The 20,280-nt window shown below is 42.2% G+C and overlaps 3 protein-coding genes across 6 annotated transcripts; 1 reads left to right on the top strand and 2 right to left on the bottom strand.

Annotated features, from left to right (window-relative positions):
- Positions 1–3,324: 3,324 nt before the first annotated feature.
- On the top strand, positions 3,325–8,357 carry LOC109899478 (charged multivesicular body protein 5). The gene is made up of 8 exons (XM_020494754.2): positions 3,325–3,485; positions 5,961–6,065; positions 6,687–6,733; positions 6,908–7,001; positions 7,091–7,162; positions 7,321–7,429; positions 7,659–7,774; positions 7,952–8,357. Exons 1-8 carry the CDS (start codon positions 3,417–3,419, stop codon positions 8,000–8,002), a joined length of 663 nt encoding a protein of 220 aa, XP_020350343.1. The 5' UTR covers positions 3,325–3,416; the 3' UTR covers positions 8,003–8,357.
- Positions 8,358–8,366: 9 nt separating this feature from the next.
- On the bottom strand, positions 8,367–12,510 carry fastkd3 (FAST kinase domains 3). Of its 3 annotated transcripts, none has more exons than XM_020494753.2 (7): positions 12,364–12,510; positions 9,906–11,398; positions 9,692–9,777; positions 9,396–9,570; positions 9,221–9,290; positions 9,014–9,128; positions 8,367–8,853 (listed from the first exon to the last, which is right to left on the bottom strand). In XM_020494753.2, exons 2-7 carry the CDS (start codon positions 11,362–11,364, stop codon positions 8,755–8,757), a joined length of 2,004 nt encoding a protein of 667 aa, XP_020350342.1. In that variant the 5' UTR covers positions 11,365–11,398; positions 12,364–12,510; the 3' UTR covers positions 8,367–8,754. The 3 variants fall into 3 exon arrangements, with proteins under 3 accessions (XP_020350342.1, XP_020350340.1, XP_020350339.1); XM_020494751.2 differs by having other exon boundaries at positions 12,314–12,509; XM_020494750.2 differs by lacking the exon at positions 12,364–12,510 and adding an exon at positions 11,491–12,320.
- Positions 12,511–12,911: 401 nt separating this feature from the next.
- myl12.1 (myosin, light chain 12, genome duplicate 1) lies at positions 12,912–17,641 on the bottom strand. Of its 2 annotated transcripts, none has more exons than XM_020494755.2 (4): positions 17,536–17,641; positions 16,058–16,262; positions 14,745–14,906; positions 12,912–14,146 (listed from the first exon to the last, which is right to left on the bottom strand). In XM_020494755.2, exons 2-4 carry the CDS (start codon positions 16,239–16,241, stop codon positions 13,974–13,976), a joined length of 519 nt encoding a protein of 172 aa, XP_020350344.1. In that variant the 5' UTR covers positions 16,242–16,262; positions 17,536–17,641; the 3' UTR covers positions 12,912–13,973. The 2 variants fall into 2 exon arrangements, with proteins under 2 accessions (XP_020350344.1, XP_020350345.1); XM_020494756.2 differs by having other exon boundaries at positions 16,058–16,259; positions 17,534–17,613.
- Positions 17,642–20,280: the final 2,639 nt, after the last annotated feature.

Here is a 20,280-nt window from a genome sequence, read left to right as displayed (position 1 = left end):
TTCCTACTGCCTCAGCTATGTTGTTGATGTAAATTGAGAAGAGCATGGGGCCTAGGATCGAGCCTTGATGTACTCCCTTGGTGACAGGCAGTGGCTGAGACAGCAGATAATCTGACTTTATACACTGCACTCTTTGAGAGAGGTAGCTGGCAAACCAGGCTAAAGACCCCTCGCGTAGCCTAGTGGTTAGAGCATTGGACTAGTAACCGGAAGGTTGCGAGTTCAAACCCCCGAGCTGACAAGGTACAAATCTGTCGTTCTGCCCCTGAACAGGCAGTTAACCCACTGTTCCCAGGCCGTCATTGAAAATAAGAATGTGTTCTTAACTGACTTGCCTGGTTAAATAAAGGTAAAATTAAAAAATTAAATTAAAGAGACACCAATACTCCTTAGCCGGCCCACAAGAATGGAAGGGTCTACTGTATCAAAAGCTTCGGCCAAGTCAATAAAACTAGCAGCACAACATTGCTTAGAATCAAGGGCAATGGTGACATCATTTAGGACCTTTAAAGTTACAGTCAAACATCCATAACCTGAGCGGAAACCAGATTGCATACCAGAGAGAATACTATAGACCTCAAGAAAGCCAGTCAGTTGATTTTTTCCAACACTTTTTTTCACCGTTTTTTCCAAACAGGGCAAAATAGAAATTGGTCTATACACCAGAAATTAGGATGAGCTTGATCTCCCCCGTCAAATAAAGGATACATCGTGGCTGCCTTTCAAGCATTGGGAACCTCCCAAGAGAGGAGATACAGGTTAAAAAGGTCAGAGATATGCTTGCTGATGATAGGGGCAGTAACCTTAAAGAAGAAAGGGTCTAAACCATCTGACCCAGATGATTTTTGGGGGTCAAGTTTAAGGAGGTCCTTTAGCACCTCAGACTCAGTGACCATCTGCAGGGAGAAACTGTGTAGCAGGGCAGGGGGAAAAGAGGGAGATTAGGAAATGTTGGACAGGCAAGGAGGCATGGCTGAGTCAAATAGGAATTCTGAAGTGGTGATTTAAGAGCTCAGCCATGTGCCCCATGTCGTTAACAACCACATAATCAACATTAAGGGACATGGGCAGCTGTGAGGAGAAGGGTTTATTCTTCAGGTATTTAACCATTTTCCAAAACTTCTTGGGGTTAGACCCACAGAGAAAGACCTGCTCCTTAAAGTAACTAACTTTGGCCTTCCAGATAGCCTGAGTGCACTTATTTCTCATTTACCTGAACGAGAGCCAGTCAGCCTTTCCCCAAATGTAATTCTTGAGGTGAAGTAACTTTGCCAGATCACGGTCGAACCAGGGGCAGAACCTGTTTTTAATTCAAATGTTATTTATGGGGCAATGTTTGTTAACAATACCACTGAAAATATCAAAAAAGAAGGTCAGAGAGTATTCGAAAGAGGGGATCAAGGTGATTCTATACCAATTTACAGAGGCCAGGTCATGAAGGAAGGCTTTCTCATTAAAGTTTTTTAGCAAGCGCCAATGACAAATCAGGACAGGTCGTTTCGCTGAGCAGCCATTATGAACACAGGCTGTAAAACAGTGATCACTAAGGTCATTACAGAAAACACCAGACTGATACCTATTAGGATTATTTGTGAGGATACCATCAAGGCGAGTAGCGTTTTCTGGGTGTTTGGAGTCAAACCTTGTGGGATTGGTAATAATCTGAGAAAGATTTAGGGAGTTCCATTGCTTTAGGACTTGGTCAGTTAATATAAGCAAGTCCCAGTTTATGTCACCTAACAGGACATATTCAGACTTAGTGTAAGGGGCCAGGAGAGAGCTTAGGGCATTTCGGGTACAGGCCGGTGCTGATGGTTGATGATAATGTAACGGATGTGAAATGGCTAGCTAGTTAGCGGTGTGCGCTAGTGGCATTTCAATCGGTGATGTCACTTGCTCTGAGACCTTGAAGTAGTGGTTCCCCTTGCTCTGCAAGGGCCATGGCTTTTGTGGAGCGATGGGTAACGATGCTTCGAGGGGTGACTGTTGTTGATGTGTGCAGAGGGTCCCTGGTTCGCGCCCGGGTATGGGCGAAGGGAGGGGTATACTGAAGTTATACTGTTTATACTGTTACATTGAAGCTGTTGACCCGGATCACTGGTTGCTGCGGAAAAAGGAGGAGGTCAAAAGGGGGGTGAGTGTAACGGATGTGAAATGGCTAGCTAGTTAGCGGTGCGCGCTAATGGCGTTTCAATCGGTGACGTCACTTGCTCTGAGACCTTGAAGTAGTGGTTCCCCTTGGCTTTTGTGGAGCGATGGGTAACGATGCTTCGTGGGTGAATGTTGTTGATGTGTGCAGAGGGTCCCTGGGTATGGGCGAGGGGACGGTCTAAAGTTATACTGATACAATAACACTTAGCAACAGTCAACAAAGAGCTATTTGAAAGTCCAATGCTTAAAACCAGCAAATTAAATTGTTTGGAAATAGACTTGGTGGAGACAACCGAGCACTGACAGCGTTCCTTTGTAAAGATTGCAACTCCACCACCTTTGGAAGAGCTGTCTTTCCAAAAAAGGTTATAACCAGAAAGGTTAACATCAGTGTTCAAAACACTCTTTCTTAACCACGTCTCAGTAATGACCAACACATCTGGATTCGAGATGTGAACCCACACTTTCAATTGATTCATTTTAGGTAATAAGCTTCTTGTGTTAAGTTGCGGAAAACCCAGGCTTTTACGAGAGCAGAAATCCGTGGAGCAGATATCAGAGCAAAAGTCAGAGTTGGGGCTAGCAACAGTAGATGGGCCAGGGTGTACATGCACATAACCAGATATCTTCAGCAGTAATTACAATCAGGGCACGGCAGAGGACAGGGAGAGCTCTGCAGTGTTTATTGTGACATTTGAATGTGCATTAGATGGCAACAAGATCCTATTGTACAGCAATTTCATCAGGTAACATGATGTAGCCTATACTGAATAACAACTATTGTATTGCTATCTTTTCTCAATTAAAAACAACTTTTTGTTTGTTAATTTCAACATGTTTTATTGTTATTCATCTATTTATCCTTACATTTTAATCTGTTAAATGTCCTAACATTAGCAGGCCTAGTCTATTTTATGCTGCACATGTACTACTCAATCAACCATCCAGCAGATGGTGATATGGCAAAAATAAATACAAAGATTGCACATTTCTTGATTGACCTCTTGCCTCTCAGTAAACCACCCCAAAAAATATATATTTCTATATGTTCGTCTTTAAGTGTTTGTTATAAACGACATGACTTGAGAATGTAACTAAATCAAATAATATTTAGCACCACATTCCTGCTTTAGGGCGGGGGAAGATTTTTGTAGAAGTAAATTAAATCATGTGACGTCAGCTCAATGTTGCTTCCGGGTTTGCCTTATTTTTTGACGGGCAGATAGATTCTTTGTTGTTTTGAGTTATTGGTTATTTATTTCAGAATGAACCGTATTTTTGGTCGAGGAAAACCGAAGGGACCCCCACCAAATCTAACGGACTGTATAGGAAATGTAAGTATATGGAAATAACTTAATCAGAGCAGTGTCTTTGACAAACAAACAAAAGAACTTTGCTTGCTGGCTAGCTAGATGACATCTGATTGTTCTAGAAATAATGGGAGAGTTGTCCTGCATGACAGCCCATTTGATACCTATAGTTTATAGAATACTGTTTAGCTACGTACTTTTCAGCGTGGTGTTGTAAGTTAGTTTGATTAGCATTGTAATATTGTCGTAGTTACTAAGCTAACTTGCCTAATTATCTAGATGGCCAGTTGACAAAAGTACAGTAAGGTGATGTTGGTTTTCCACTGTAGGCTAAAACAATGATTCCCAACCAGGGGTACTGAAGACTCATGAGACCAAAGCCCTTTTGGTCAAATGCACATGCGGGGGTACTTCAGGGGTACTCGGGGCAGAGCCAAATTCATTTGGTGGTAGAGTCACCGAAACAAGGTTGGGAACCACTGGCTAAAAGGTGTTTTTCCAACCAACCAGTTTTACAGGTTTGAACAAGGCTATTTTTAGCTAGTGCCATTGAAGGTAGAAATAGAAGGTATGATTATTATAATAACTAATACATGTATTTTAATAACTTTCTGATACCACAAAATGTTATTACAATGACTTCAGACTCAAACAAAAGAGTTGAGGTACAGCGCATTCGGAATGTATTCAGACCCCTTGACTTTTAACATTTTGTTATGTTACAGCCTTATTCTAAAATGAATTAAATCGTCCCCTCTGCCTCTGAATAACATCCCCACAGCATAATACCGCCACCACCATGCTTCACCGTAGGGATGGTGCCAGGTTTCCTCCAGACGTGACGCTTGGCATTCAGGCCAAAGAGTTCAATCTTGGTTTCATCAGACCAGAGAATCTTGTTTCTCTTTAGTTGCCTTTTGGCAAACTCCAAGCAGGCCACCATATGCCTTTTTACTGAGGAGTGGCTTCAGTCTGGCCAATCTATCATAAAGGCCGGATTGGTGGAGTGCTGCAGAGATGGTTGTACTTCTGGAAGTTTCTTCCATCTCCACTGAGGAACTCTAGAGCTCTGTCAATGACCATCAGGTTCTTGGTCACCTTCCTGACCACGGCCATTCTCTCCCGATTGCTCAGTTTGGCTGGGCGGCCAGCTCTAGGAAGAGTCTTGGTGGTTCCAAACTTCGACCACTGTGTTCTTGAACCTTCAATGCAGCAGAAAGGTTTTGATACCCTTCCCCAGATCTGTGCCTCGACACAATCCTGTCTCAACAGACAATTCCTTCGACCTCATAGCTTGGTTTTTGCTCTGACCTGTCAACTGTGGGACCTTTGTATAGACAGTTGTGTGCCTTTCCAAATCATGTCCAATCAATTGAATTTACCACAGGTAGACTCGAATCAAGTTGTAGAAACATCTCAAGGATGATCAATGGAAACAGGATGTACCTGAGTGCAATTTTGAGTCTCATAGCAAAGGGTCTGAATATCTATGTAAATAAGATATTTCTGTTTTATTTATTTGCAAATGTAAAAAAATGTATATGTTTTTGAGGATTTTTTTTCTTCATTTATCCATTTTAGAATAAGGCTGTAATGTAACAAAATGTGGAAAAAGTCAAGGGGTCTGAGTAGTTTCCGAATGCACTGCTTTTGGCAACGGGGGTATATTAACATACAATAACGTTGCTTTATAATTCCATTTCAACTTACTGTGCGTTCATTATGATGGGGGAAAATTGACAAAATATCGAAGGGATAGTATTATTAAAGACTTTCTAAACGTGGGTCTCTGCTTACCTCATGTCAAAATAAGTCCTGCACAAGCCATATGTGGACAAAAAACTAATCACTTTTGAGGGACTTTTTTTATTTTGACATGAGGTAAGCAGAGAGGAAGTGGGTCTACAACAGGTTAGTGCAGCATTTCCCAAACTGTTTCTAGGGACCCCAATGGGGTGCACGTTTTGTTTTTTACACTAACACTAAACAGCTGATTCAAATTATCAAAGCTTGATGCTTGAAGGCAAAAACCAAAACGTGCACCCCTTGGGGTCCCGAGGACAGAGTTTGGGAAACCCTGGGTTATTGTTATCTGGGTTCCTTGGGACGTCCCTACCCTAACCCCTTAATCCTTATCTAACCCAACAAAACCCATTTAAAAATGTCCACTTCAATGGTGTGACGTCAGAGTTGGGACATCCCAACTCTAAACTTTTTCCTACACAGACCCACGTTCGGAAAGTCTGTTTAATAATAAGATCCTTTAGATATTTTGACTCAAATTCCCTCCGTCGTAATGACCAACCGTCCTGCCCACCGGCACAGTAACTGGAAATGTTATTGTATTTAACTTCAGGCTTCGCACAGAGTTTTTTTGTGCAACCCAATACAATTGAAAGCAACGCTATTGTATGCAAATACACCCGCGTTGCTAAAAGCACCTATGTGTTATGAAAAGAGTCTGCCTGGCTAACTCGTTACTCTTTCTATCTTCTTAAGGTTGACTCACGAGCGGAGTCTGTTGACAAGAAGATTGCCAGACTAGATGTTGAACTGGTCAAGTACAAGGATCAGATGAAGAAGATGAGAGACGGTCCTTCAAAGGTAAGCGTGAAGGCCTGCACTGAGTGAAGCAGACTGGGATAGTAGATATGTTTACCAGTCAGTCGTTTATTATACCAACCTGGTCTCTGAGCATTTCGTTTTATTATGTAGGTAAATCCGATAAATGCCATTTAGTATGGTATGTATTAGTTTGTGGATTTTCATCACCCATTTTGTACGAGATGTTACTAATTACAATTCATATATGTTACGAATTTGAAAAAAGTACAATATTTTATGAATTTGAAAAATGTATGATGTAACATATCATACTAATTTGAGTGTTTACAATTTGTATCGTGTTAAATATTAGCCACCGTCAGTTATACCCACATACATTTATAACTGTAGTGTCAGTTTCCTTACATTTTGCATCATTCCATTGCATTGTTAGTTGCCCTTTCTTTCCTCTGTCACATTTGTGTGGTTGTTCCTGAGGATCGCTAGCACTAGTGGATCATATTCAGCTATAAGTTGTGCAATAATTTGGGACATATAGCCTATTTTAATCAAAATAGTCTGCATCCTCCCTCTACAGTTCCACTTGTTTGGAACATTATAAATGTACAGTATACCAGTATTTATGCTTGATGTTGTGTTTCCTGGTTATGTTTTCATCAGAACATGGTCAAGCAGAAGGCAATGAGAGTGCTGAAGCAGAAGAGAATGTGAGTCATTTATGAAAGCAGTCTGCCAATGCCTGAAACGCCTCCAATCAGTCAGGACCAACGTCACAGTAGCACAATGATGAACCACATAGTGAGCTGTAAACCATAGTCACATGAGCACATCATAACGTCTTAATTAATGGAGGTTATCATTTGAATTGTGATGTTTTTCAGGTATGAGGGCCAGAGAGATAACCTCACACAGCAGTCCTTCAACATGGAACAGGCCAACTACACAATACAAACTCTCAAAGACACAAAAACAACAGTAAGATGGATCAGTAATGACTGTAGCACTTACAATTTACTGTAGTTGTCATAGTTCTCTGGGTAAACATGTCTGACATTGCATTATAGGTGGATGCTATGAAAATTGGAGCCAAAGAGATGAAGGCGGCATACAAGAATGTGAAGATCGATCAGATTGAGGTAAGCCGGTTGTCTTCTATTTGGCTACTCAATATATTCAAGTTATCTGGTTTGTGTTCACCCAGGTTAAGTGAATGTGGGGTTTCAGTGAGGATGGCCCATTAGGTAATGAGAATGACAGACGTTTGGGTTAAGAGCTCTTTGTGTTCCTGATGCAGGATCTCCAGGACCAGCTGGAGGACATGATGGAGGACGCCAACGAGGTGCAGGAGGCGATGAGCAGAAGCTACGGGACGCCAGAGATCGATGACGATGACCTGGAAGCAGGTCAGTACTGTGAGAGTATGACACAGCCACAAGGAAGACAATACACTGACACTATTATGTTACAACAGTTGGTTTTGCTCCAGTAGACTAGATCTATATTAAAACACTGCTATATATCAATAGATGGTATAATTTCCCACCACACTACAGAGAAGTTTTGTTCACTTCAGCCCAGTGATACAACAGCAGTCAATAAAGTCCTTACATCAATGGCTGTGTGTGTTCCCAGAGCTGGATGCCCTGGGAGATGAGCTGCTGCTAGATGATGACAGCTCCTACCTGGATGAGGCCAGCACTGCCCCCTCCATCCCAGAAGGAATACCCAGTGACAGGGCAACAAACCGGGTACACATCTCTCTGACCATGTTTGGTAGTGGATCACTGGCAAACATAACTGTTACCAGTACAGCTGCCTTGTTCAAAGGGTTGTTTGTTTTTTAGGAAATTGCATTGAAGATGCTTTTATGATCTCATTTAGATGTTTCCTAATAAAATGTCATTTATTGTGCATATGTTTTTCAGGATGGAGTTCTGGTGGATGAATTTGGACTACCACAGATCCCTGCCACATAATGGATAGACAGCAGGCATGAACCAATGGCAATTCTCCCAACAGTTTTTTTTTTAATGTATCATAGCCTTTTTACAATGTATATTCGACTGATGCATTATTACGTGGTGGTAAACAAGACTCAACCCACCTTAGCTTTTGAAGAGAATCCATGGTGATGCATCAGCTATGCTATTAATTCTTGATCGTATGAACAAATGTTTTTTTTTCTCCAAGGTGTTTCTTGGTATTTGGTTTTAACTTCTCCTGCAGCACTGTGTTGCCAACTACCAATAAATATAATATATTTCAAAAGATGGTAATGGTGGATTAGTTATAAATCAGGAAGATGTTTTTTTTTTTTTTTAACAAAGGAAGGAGACAGGACTAAATGAGTCATTTAATTATACAATAGAACACTCGTAGAATTACAATCGCTCAAAAGCAATAAATACATTTCTGAAAGTATTCATGTAGTTGAATGATATGCTTTCTCTGTGTACAAATGTTGGACAATGGAACATTTAGACGAGGGCTCTCCAAACCTGTTCCTGGAGAACTACTGTCCTCTAGATTTTCACTGATTCTAATAATTAGCTTGTTAATAAGCTGAATCAGGTAAGTTACAACTGGAGTTGAAGTGAAAACCTACAGGAAGGTAGCTCTCCAGGATCAGGTTTGGAGAGCCCTGATACAGACCCTTACAAAAACACAGTGCCCAAACTGTATAGTTTTATGACAACCACAGCAACAAAGCCCTTGTTTGAGACGGTCATCACCAACTGAGCCTATAGCTGAGGGGGAAGATCTTCTTGTGAAGGTATTCAACAACCTCAGTCTTGTTCCAAAGATTTTCAAATTCATAGTAAGGAATCTGAAAAAACAAGACTATTAGTAACAAAGGGAGCACAGAGCAAAAACAGAAGATCCGAGTGAATACAGATATGCTCTTGACAATACATTAGCAGAGGGGCTGAAATCAGAATTTACAGCAGATGGAAAACAGAACAAAGGTTGCAGAGTGAATTTCTGACCTGAACAACTTCGTATCCCAGAAGCCTCAGGTGCCGCTGCTTGATGGCCTCTTTCCCTAGCAGCTGTCTTGTGTTCACAGTGAACCTCTTGTGGCCGTCGACGCAAACTGCTATCCTGCAAGTACACGAGTGAATAAAATCGCTATAGTACAACAATTTTATCACCTACGTTTATGAATTTCATAGTTTAAATGTATTGTTTTATACCTCTTGTAGATATCATCGATTTGACTGGCAGGCAATACATATCCTTCCTCGTCAAGCTTTATTTCCACATCTGAAATGACAAACAGAGGCCGGATTTGTCTTTGCACCTTTCATTTTCAGTATATGGATGTCTGAAGCTTTGAAGGAAAGGTTAGCGGTGTTGTCTGTACGTTACCTAGCGTGTAGCAGTATGGAGTGAGGACTCTGGAAGCGAAGTAGGTGCGGGCTCCTAGTAGATCCACCAGGCCAGTTTTCACATAGTTGTAGAGGTGTCCGTCAACCGGCGTCTCCAGAGACCGACCAGGAGTTAGGAAAGACTTGACACGGTACTTAGGAAGGAGCCTCGGACCCTGGGTTTAAAACAGGGTGTTAAGGGTGAATCGGAGGATAGTGTGCTAGGATGTCAATACTGCAGTTGAAGTTGCAATGCGATCCTTAGAATGATTGATTTGTACTAACTCGTTAGCCTACCTCATAGAAAGGGCATTCAAGCTTCACAGTCATGTAGAGTTGGGTCAGTTGTGCCAGAACAATCCGGTCAACCCCTGAGCCTTGCTCTGGAACACAAATTCATTTAAAAAGTATTAATCAAAGGCCGTGCAATTGATTAACCAAATAAACTGTGCCGATATAAGTATGGAGAGTAGTAAAATAAGCGTGGGCTAATTTACTAAGGCTGCATTACCTTGTAGTTGCTGGAGGAAGTAGCGGTTGAAGACCTTGGACACAAAGTTAACAGGGAACCGCTCTACCAGGATGCAGGAGTGCAGCAGGTTGAGGAGTGTCCGGGGCTGGAAGTGAGAGAAGCGTGCATGCAGGATGGCCTCCACCTTCCGGAACACCTCCCCGGCGTTGGGCGGCAGGTAGCCCAGCTTCCCGAACGGCATGATCTGCCTGGCCACTTGGCTGGTGCTGTATTCGTCTGCCCGGTACACAAAGCTCTCTGCCACCGCGTCAAACACTGGCAGCGACAGGATGTTCCGACGCCCAAAATACTGCATCACCTTGGTCACTGTCTCTGGGTGGGACGTGAACGTCATCTTGGGCACATGCCTCTCCATGGCCTCCACCAAGAAGTGGTCGCTGTGGCCGAAGTGCATAAGCGCCCCGAGCACTAGACCCAGCTCCTCGTCTCTGAAGTTGGGTATGTGCCTGACCGCCTGCTTACACAGGCTAATAACCAGGGGCATGGCCTGGGTCTGGTTCAGGACCACCAAAGCACTAAGCACGCTGCTGATAGCAGGGGGGTCCATACGTGAGGTGACTGACACAGTGTAGGTGTGCATAGCGTTTAGGAGGTCCTGGTAGCGACCCTCCTCCCCTACTCCTGCCTGCAGCAGTCTGTATACTGCAGTGAGTTCTACCAGGCTCCACTGACTAGGCCCCTGCCTCTGTAACTGCACCATCAGCTGCTCCAGCATCCCACAGCCAGGGCCCTCCAGGGCCAGCAGGGCCTGGCCCAGGGTGCACAGCTGGGCCACGCTCATCTGGCCCCTGTCCAGCCGCTCCTGGCTCTCTGACACCAGCCGAACCACCAGCGTGCTCCAGGGGTCCACATAGAGGCGTGTGCTGGCCAGCAGGGCAGAAACCAACCCGGCCTCCGTCAGACGCCCAGAGTCCCGCTCCAGCTGGCAGCACAGTGCCCTGAGAGTGTCCTCTTCCAGCACTTTGGGGTCCTTCAGGGAGATGCCATCCTGCTCTATGTCAGCCACGCGGTGCAGGGCTGCAGCTGCCATGGTGTCAGACATAATCTCCACCGTGCGGAGGAGTCTCAGCACCTGTCTGGAGGAAGAGCAGCTAACCAGGCGGTCATGGAAGGCCTTCTCCTCTGCATCAGTGGGCCGGTGCAGCTGACTCAGACGGAACCTGGGGACTGAGTCTTTGTGGAGGCTGACTGACCCAGTGGTGTAGAAAGGGTCCTTGGTAATGGTGGACAAACTCATCCTCCCACAGTCTGGCTGACTGAGTTTCCGACAGCCCTGCCTCTGGATACAGCGGTCCGCTGAAGTCCATAGACACGCCACACACATGGGCTCCCCTATCGGAACACTCAGGAGTCTGGTGCGACTCAGCTCGCCTGGAGGACAGAGGTGTCCCCCTGTCTGCCTGAGAAGTTGAAGCCTCTTGATCACCTTTAAAGCCATGGCTCTGTTCCAGGATTCAATAGGCAGTTCAAACCTGTATGAGCATAGGAGCAGATGGTTAGCTAAGCCTACAAAGTTCTGGTAACTAAGTTGACCGAATGGGCGGTTTCAGTTGACAATAATCACCGGAGTAAGATGGATCGCAAGATGGTTTCCATGGAATGTCCCATTCATTTTTATGTTAGCGTGCTAATTGTGGGGCGGCAGGTAGTGGTTAGTGGTTGGATGTAGTGGTTAGAGCGTTGGACAAGTAACCGAAAGGTTGCTAGATCGAATCCCAGAGCTGACAAGGTAAACATCTGTCGTTCTGCCCCTGAACAAGGCAGTTAACCCAGGTCGTCATTTAAAAATAAGAATTTGTTCTAAACTGACTTAAATAAAAGATAGAAAAAAAATATTAAGTAACCTTGGCTTGCTGGTGGTTATCAAACCAGCGACTGCACACAGCATATGCTAACTACGCATACCACGACCTAGTCATACATTAAGAAAATCCATTCAAATGTCAGCATTTTGCGAACTAATGCAGTGCAAACCACCGGAGAGCACAAAATGTCATTTTGCCCTTGTGTTAGCTAGCAGTCATGGCTAGAAGGGATACAGATTGTCAAATGAACGTCAAAAGTTTATACTGTATTGCATTTGAGCAAACTATAACCCCAAACATTTTCATAACCTTAACAATTATCCTAACCTAATACGTTAATTATCATAATCTGCTACCTAAATTATCCTAACCTGCTACGAAAAGTCAAATCTGACGAAGGCTGTATACGTTCTAGTGAACAATTTAGCTAGCTAGCTGCAAAGCGGAAGTTCATGTTATATTATGGGCAATACAATAGATAACTATTAAACGTGACTATGTCCTACAACGGAGGCATTGACATGATACATTTCCTTACTTTAAACTAAACAGTTCGCAAGAAGAGTACTAGGTACAGATTACCTTTCGTGGAACAGGACGCACTGACAAAACAAAAAGTAAAATCCACCCACCGGTAAAGCGTGGTTCGGTAACGAAGGTGCTCATTCGTGATTGGCCCCGTTGTAAACTAATAGGGTGGGTATATCTGTTTTACAACGCCACTAGAACGCGCTGTAAACCATTTGTTAAATGTTACCAAACTAATACTGTACCGAGTGTGTTAAAAATTCAGAAAATCCTGCGTATCCTTGATTGACTAAAAGTATCGATGGGGATAAGTACACTGAAAAAGTTTAACTGCGCAGTCAAAGTGGACCCCCCACGATGATTTGACCTACATTATCTTCAGAGGCAAAAAAAATCCGGTTGAGGTCATACTACTCGGATTCCTCTGAATTAACGTGGTTTATTTGCAGTTTTTGCATTGACACTGTATATTTCCCCCCATTGATTTGAACAGTATGTAGGCATTTAAAACAAATCCTGTCAAAGTAGCTGGTGCTCAGTCTGACATGCACGGCCACACAAACTAGGTGGAATGAGTAATGTGGGGACATAACAGCCTCAGGGTTGCACAGGAAGACAGCAGAACAAGGGAACCATCAGCATACTAGACAAATCCAGTCAGACAACGTAATGTTTATTTCAACAGTCAAATCATTTAAACAGGGTCAAGAATGGAGAATACAAGTTGAGTACTTTATTTATAAAGCTTATATTTATTATAAAATGTAAAAATTCAGCTAGACCAGGCCATTTGAGGCACTTGCGTCGAGTTGCAGTTGCCATCATTGACGTCACAGACCAGTACCATGTTTGGATCGTCAATCACCAGCTAGCCCCTTTTCTAATACAGATTTCAAATCTGGCAATGCTGAAATGGGAGCTCACAGCTGGGTCGTTCCACAAGAAGAGTGCCTTTCATGTCCCTTTGATAATTTTAGTTAAATTTCTGAACCAATAGTGCATTTTAAAAGTGCCCTTTAATATAGGCCACATGGAGAATAAATCAGTTTTTATATGAAGACTAGCTAAAGTGCCATGAGTTAGTATTTTGACGTGTCCCGCCATGCACACCGACTTTTTTTTTAAACCCACTTAACACCAAAATGTCACCATCATTGTAAAGCACCATTTATTTTGTTGCTTTGACAGTCATTTGAAGATCTTTAATTTCATGTGATTAGTAAATAATTTACACTTGTCCCTCATTTAAGGTAAACACTGTGACGTGAACTGAACGCTCATTTTAACCATTACTCTTTAAATATTATTTTCTAAACAAACATTGAATGGGTGGGGCATAACACATCAACCCTATGACACAGATTTAAACAATTGTCATTCAATTGCCACTCCCTGTTGCACACAAGCTTCCATTCCCAATGAAAATGTGATGTAAGAGGAAATAATCAGCCCTGTTACTATAGTAATGCTTATTTATCATATGGAAAACTTAATGAACAAGAGGCCTTGACAGAAAATTGTTTCCTTTTACCAAGTTAGACTTTTCAAAAGGCATTGAATTGGTGGAATGACCCAGGTATGGTTGGTAGCAGTAGTTTTGCCTTGCTTAACATGGGTTTTATAGAGCAGAGACATGCAGCAAGATGGTCTAGCTGGGTGTAAAGGAGAAGAGGGGCCAGAGAGAAACCATAATATGACTGTCATGGTTGTGGTCTTAATCGTCCTTATCCTTGGCTCCGTGTTTTAGGATGCGTGTGAACTCCACATAGTTGAAGTTGCTCTTTTTGTCAATGGGTGCCTCCCTGAAGAGCTCGTCCACTTCCTCGTCTGTGAAGCGGTCACCCATGGTGGTCAGCAGCTCTCTGAGGTATTCCTCCTGGATGACACCTGAGGACAGAGGGTGACAGACAGGTATGTGAAAATGCCCATGGTACTTTCCCCAGGCGGGTATGCACGAGTTAAGTATTTGTTGAGTCACACCCAACCCATCAGCTATTTCTGAAATTATCTGCGCAAACAAAGCAACCTGAACCCGTTTGAGCAAAGTTCACAGAAAGCATCTTTGTATTTTACAATCCATTTAAGGAATATGTAGCCCACTCAAGGGTGGTATTTTGAAATGAAGTTGGGGTAACGATCCTGTCAAGGAAATAAAGTGTACTGTGTGTATTTTTGTAAGCATGAATTTCCCATATGGACCCATTTCATATTTATTTCAGCCCAAACCCCTAGGAGCTATGGTTTAACCCACAGGTCCAGCTGTTATTGGGACAGCCCATGTTACTATCTCAAAAGCTAGTCCAGTCTATCCAGCTGAGTCAGAGATTAGGGATATCTTGAAAAGCAAACTCAGGAATTCTGTTCTCTACACAACACTGGCATCCATTATCAGCATCTAAAACAGCATTATCTATACAGCCACAGAGACCAACATGACATCATTCCCATTAGGCTAATTCCCTAAACTTTTCCCCAAAGACCTTACCTGTACCCTCTTCGTCAAAGCAGGCAAAAGCATTTCTGATTACGTCCTCAGGGTCCGTGCCGTTGAGCTTCTCACCAAACATGGTGAGGAACATGGTGAAGTTGATGGGCCCAGGAGCTTCAGTCATCATAGCCTCCAGGTACTCATCAGACGGGTTCTTCCCTGAGAAAGAATCAAAGTGCCACATTAGAACAGACTGCAACTCCCTGTTAACAGTAACCTCATTTTACAACATTGGCATAAATGGTTTCAAGCGTATAAAACAATGAACAGGGTGTAGGGAATGTTGATGGGAAACGGCCTGCTCTTTACTAATGCATGACGGGTACTCTATTGAAACACTAACACTAGCTGGAAAACACACCCAACCCCAATAAAAAGAGGCAACTCGGTGCTCTGCCTTAATCTGTCAAACACTTGATCAAGATAACCATTGAAGGGGGAGCTTAACAGCCTAATAAACACTCAAGAGATACCCGAGCACCATACTTCAAATCAGGTTGGAGTTAGCGAGGTAATTTCGGTCAGCTCTGGATAACCGGTACCACGAATGTGGCTCACCTTTCAGCCAGGTATATTTCTATGGCAATGAATCCTTCACAACTAACCTGCTCCGAAGCAGGCTAACTCCATTTCTCCTGAATCAAGTGTCTGAGTCACAAGTTGGAGGACCAATGACATCAGATACCCTCCCGCTCATTAAGACTGTCATCATCCTTCATTTAAGGAAGACTAATGATTGAATATTTCATCAAATGTCATAAGACAGCCATCATATTAGAGTACTTGCTTTCCAAACTACGTCACACGACAGCATTTTGCGAAAGGGAAACTGACAGCCGAAATCAACCAGACTGCAGTTCTCAGTCAAGTCAAGACTGGCAGCCAGTGTACTCATGAGTTTAACAGTAAAATTGCTGGGGTTAGAGGTTTCAAAACACATCTCTGGATCATGTTTATGGCCACAACGCAACAAGACTGCATTTTTAAAACCCCATTTCATACCATAGCCTGCTGAATTTGAGAACTTTTGTAAAATTTAGAGCAACAGTTTGGCGTTCAACTAGCATGCTAGAGTTAACGACAGGCAGACGAGCAATATCCAGTCGTAGTACAGATGAAGCCCGACCTGGAATGTGAAGCAGCCTAGCTTTATAAAAGCCTGAATAGATCTAGCTTGCGTCATAGTATACCACTCTGGAAATCATTCAGTGCCTCTGTTTCAAATTGAGTGAATTAAACAAAGTCCAAGAGAAAACAGGCCGATTTCAGATCAGCAGAAGGGGGTTTCAGGGACAAGCTAAGATACCCACCCAGTGAGGCTAGCATGTCATGCAGATCCTCCTTGTCGACAAACCCATCACGGTTCTGGTCAATCATGTTGAAGGCCTCCTTGAACTCCTGGATCTGAGACTGGTCAAACATAGCGAACACATTGCTAGTAGCACGCTGGGGGCGCTTCTTGGTGGTCTTTCCCTTTGCCCTTTTGCTCGACATTTTGGCTGTTGTGTGTTTTACCTGTAAGGGTCAAAAGAGCATCTTCCTGAAGTCAGCAGCCACAGATCTGTAATATCCCAAATCACTTTACATTTACCATTTCAAAGCAGACTTAGAAATAGTGTTTGGATGTCAATGAAGCTCAGTTCCTTGGACAACATCTTATGATACTTAAGTTATGAAAAACATTGAGTGCAGCAGTTACTGGCTCATGCAATTACCCAAAATAAGATTTGACCAGTTACGCCCAGCTTCCCTTGACTATGGGCTAATCTAATTCAGACTGGAAAATAATCCCTGGAGAGGTGTCCTCACTACACTATAAATGGAAATGTTATACTGCTGTTGAAGGCTGTTCTAGTTCTCTTAACACAGGATAGGAAAAACTAGTGACGCGAGAGAAAAAAAATTCTGGCAAGTTCAACAACCTCATTCTGAGAGAGGGCCACTGCTTCAATAATATGCCTCCTACCTAGCTAGTAATAGATGGAGCCAGTGGTCCACACCATTGACTAACTATTATAGCAACAGCACAGGATAAGACCGGTTTAGTGATCTAATTTGAGGTTACGCAATACTAGGTGACTGAATTCAGACTTAAATTCAATCTGATACATGTTAGCTAACATTAACCACAGTTTAGCGTACCGCTACTGGTATCTACGAACACCAATTGAAATTCCATACTTTGAGAAAGAATTGAGTGAAAAGACAACTTTTAGTTAGCGATACTACGTCATGAATGGACAATGAGGCCTATAAAAATAGATTAATCTAGTTGCCAGCTGTTGCTACTAATCAACGCAAACAGTATCGTAGAAATGAACATACAGCACACATTTAAATTGACCAAAATGTGGAATGGCTATGATAAAGTTACGAGAAAGATTACGTTAGCGACATTGAGGAGACGATAAAAACATTACGAATGCCAGAATTCTCGCTAGGTAGATCATGTATTTTGTTTTGGCACATCTCGTTATAATACACAGGTATCTAGCGTGCAATCTCTTGATGCAACTTAAAACAATTTTAACTCGCTAGTTAGAACCGCATTTTCTTTTTCCCCCTTCAGGAAATACTGTAATCTTGGCAGTTAACAAGCCGACTGTTAGCTTATTTAGCTAGCCTGCTGACTCCGCTAGCTGAAGCTAAATCATCCAGTAAACAAATACTTCCATATGAAAACCATTGTAGCGTATACATTTCAAGCTGTACTGCCGACACTTCAATAGTAGCGTGGGATTAGCAAGTGAAATAACGCTTCAAATAAGCAAATATTAGACCTAGCTACCTGATTCCCGAAAAGCTGGATAGTCAGTTAGCCCGTGCTGCCCTCTCACAACCACCGCCCTAACTTCCTTAAATGTTTCCGCACAGGAACTACAGACCAAACTAACTTCAGAAAATGGGGAGGAATTTAGAATTTCTAAATCATTTTTATTTGATTTCAATTATTTTTTTAACAGTATAACAAAACAATTATATTTTTGAGATATTTAGTTCATGTACTTTGCTTTGACTATACATAACTTGATGTAATGCTTGTAAATCAGTTCAATTTTACTTGGGTATACCCTCCATTGAAGTTAATGGGGTTTCCTCAAAACACTCCTTTGCTACGTAAACATTCTTGAGATATGCCCAAATACGGAGAAAATAAATGCATCTTACTGTGCCTTATCATGAGTAAGATAACAATGCTTTGGTGACACCATTTTTATTAGACTATAACTCTGATTTCCTCAATATACAAAACATATAGCCTACCAAATACAATGATTATATAACAAAAATATGTTTTATTGTCACACACCAGATAGAGGCCATGAAATGTGTTGTTTCACAAGGTCAGCCATAGTAGTATGGCAGCACTGGAGCAAATTAGTTTTAAGTGCCTTGCTCAAGGGCACATTGACAGATTTCGTCACGTTATAGCTCAGTAGCTTAACACATCAATATTTTGATAGTACCCTAAATGTTTTGGAATATGGGTAAATTGACATTTTCACATATGCTCCAGATATGAAAAATAATGACTGGATGGATAATTATAGATGCTTTGGGGAGAATTTTCATGACATCCCCATTTGGGTCAGAGTGAACAGTTGGTTCCCCGTTGCCATTTGGAGAAGGTTAAGTACTGGAGATCCAAAGCAAGAAAGCCCTATGGAACCCATGATGACTCACTGGTTAAAATGGGCCACAGCAGTAACCTAATGGGAGTTCTCAGTGAACACACACTCAAAGGGAACAAGAGAAGGGGTTTAGCAATGCAGACAAGCCACAGGCACATTCAGCATGGAAGAAGAAGGCTTATGATGGCAGCCATGCAATGCAGCTGTGAGACCCTGGCATTTTCAACACTTGTTTATACAACATTGAATAACATTTTAGTTGAGCCCCACCACCTTGTCATAGGCCAACGGAAGAGTAAACATAAATAACTATCCCTATTGGTGCTATTTTACAAATTATTAGTTTGGTGGTTCAAGATATGAGCTATTAGTATAGTTTACAACTATGGTCCAATAACCATCTGCTTAATGAAAAGGAGTGCATTCTGCCTGCTCCCAAGAGAAGTGGAATTATTCTTAGTTTGTTTAACCATAAAAAAACTATTTTTAATATAGAGTCAGCAGATTGGAACCAGAGACATGTATTTATCTAAACATACTAAACCCTGCACCTTAGAGGCTGCTGCCTATGTACATAGACATAAAACACTGGTCACTTTAATAATGGAACAGTGGTCAATTTATGGACAGTAAATGGACAGTATATGTAGTATATATGAAGAATACATAAGGTTGAGTAGTATATGTACAGAAGAAGTTATATAGGGTGAGCCACGACAAGAATACAGTATATAGATACACACACACAATAGTTTTAGAACACCTACTCAATTCAAGAGTTTTTAAATGTTTTTTGCTCAGGTGTATGTAAACTTCTGACTTCAACTATACATACATACAGTTGAAGTTGGAAGTTTACACACACCTTAGCCAAATACATTTAAACTCAGTTTTTCACAATTCCTGACATTTAATCCGAGTAAAAATTCCCTGTCTTGGGTTAGTTAGGATCACCACTTCATTTTAAGAATGTGAAATGTCAGAATAATAGTAGAGAGAATGATTTATTTCAGCTTTAATTTTTTTCATCACATACCCAGTGGGTCAGAAGTTTACATACACTCAATTAGTATTTGGTAGCATTGCCTTAAAAATGGTTTAACTTGGGTCAAACATTCCCGAATTTTGGCCCATTCCTCCTGACAGAGCTGGTGTAACTGAGTCAGGTTTGTAGGCCTCCTTGCTCACACACGCTTTTCAGTTCTGCCCACACATTTTCTATGGGAGAGAGGTTTTGTGATGGCCACTCCAATACCTTGACTTTGTTGTCCTTAAGCCATTTTCCACAACTTTGGAAGTATGCTTGGGGTCATTGTCCATTTGGAATACCCATTTTCGACCAAGATTTAACTTCCTGACTGATGTCTTGAGATGTTGCTTCAATATATCCACATAATGTTCCTGCCTCATGACGAAATGTATTTTGAGAAGTGCACCAATCCCTCCTGCAGCAAAGCACCCCCACAACATGATGCTGTCACCCCCGTGCGTCACGGTTGGGATGGTGTTCTTAGGCTTGCAAGCCTCCCCCTTTTTCCTCCAAACATAATGATGGTCATTATGGCCAAAAAGTTCTATTTTTGTTTCATCAGACCAGAGGACATTTCTCCAAAAAGTACAATCTTTGTCCCCATGTGCAGTTGGAAACCGTAGTCTGTTTTTTTTATGGAGGTTTTGGAGCAGTGGCTTCTTCCTTGCTGACGGGCCTTTCAGGTTATGTCGATATAGGAGTAATTTTACTGTGGATATAGATACTTTTGTACCCGTTTCCTCCAGCATCTTCACAAGGTACTTTCTGTTGTTCTTGGATTGATTTGGAATTTTCACTCCAAAGTACGTTCATCTCTAGGAGACAGAACGCGTCTCCTTCCTGAGTGGTATTACGGCTGCGTGGTCCCTTG

Source organism: Oncorhynchus kisutch, linkage group LG11 (genome assembly GCF_002021735.2).
Source record: "Oncorhynchus kisutch isolate 150728-3 linkage group LG11, Okis_V2, whole genome shotgun sequence".
NCBI lineage: Eukaryota > Metazoa > Chordata > Actinopteri > Salmoniformes > Salmonidae > Oncorhynchus > Oncorhynchus kisutch.
This window is presented reverse-complemented; position numbering and strand designations above follow the sequence as displayed.

What these genes read in the sequence shown, in the direction of transcription:
- LOC109899478 (XM_020494754.2), top strand. Translation starts at nt 3,417, where the DNA reads ATGAACCGTATTTTTGGTCGAGGAAAACCGAAGGGACCCCCACCAAAT. An exon ending in GTGCTGAAGCAGAAGAGAAT is followed by an intron (nt 6,734 to 6,907) that starts GTGAGTCATTTA and finishes GATGTTTTTCAG; the next exon opens with GTATGAGGGCCAGAGAGATA. An exon ending in TCAAAGACACAAAAACAACA is followed by an intron (nt 7,002 to 7,090) that starts GTAAGATGGATC and finishes ATTGCATTATAG; the next exon opens with GTGGATGCTATGAAAATTGG.
- fastkd3 (XM_020494750.2), bottom strand. Translation starts at nt 11,534, where the DNA reads ATGGGACATTCCATGGAAACCATCTTGCGATCCATCTTACTCCG. An exon ending in TTGCGATCCATCTTACTCCG is followed by an intron (nt 11,399 to 11,490) that starts GTGATTATTGTC and finishes ATGCTCATACAG; the next exon opens with GTTTGAACTGCCTATTGAAT. An exon ending in TGGGATACGAAGTTGTTCAG is followed by an intron (nt 8,854 to 9,013) that starts GTCAGAAATTCA and finishes TTGTTTTTTCAG; the next exon opens with ATTCCTTACTATGAATTTGA.
- myl12.1 (XM_020494755.2), bottom strand. Translation starts at nt 16,241, where the DNA reads ATGTCGAGCAAAAGGGCAAAGGGAAAGACCACCAAGAAGCGCCCCCAG. An exon ending in TGACATGCTAGCCTCACTGG is followed by an intron (nt 14,907 to 16,057) that starts GTGGGTATCTTA and finishes ATTCTTTCTCAG; the next exon opens with GGAAGAACCCGTCTGATGAG. An exon ending in CTTTGACGAAGAGGGTACAG is followed by an intron (nt 14,147 to 14,744) that starts GTAAGGTCTTTG and finishes CTCTGTCCTCAG; the next exon opens with GTGTCATCCAGGAGGAATAC.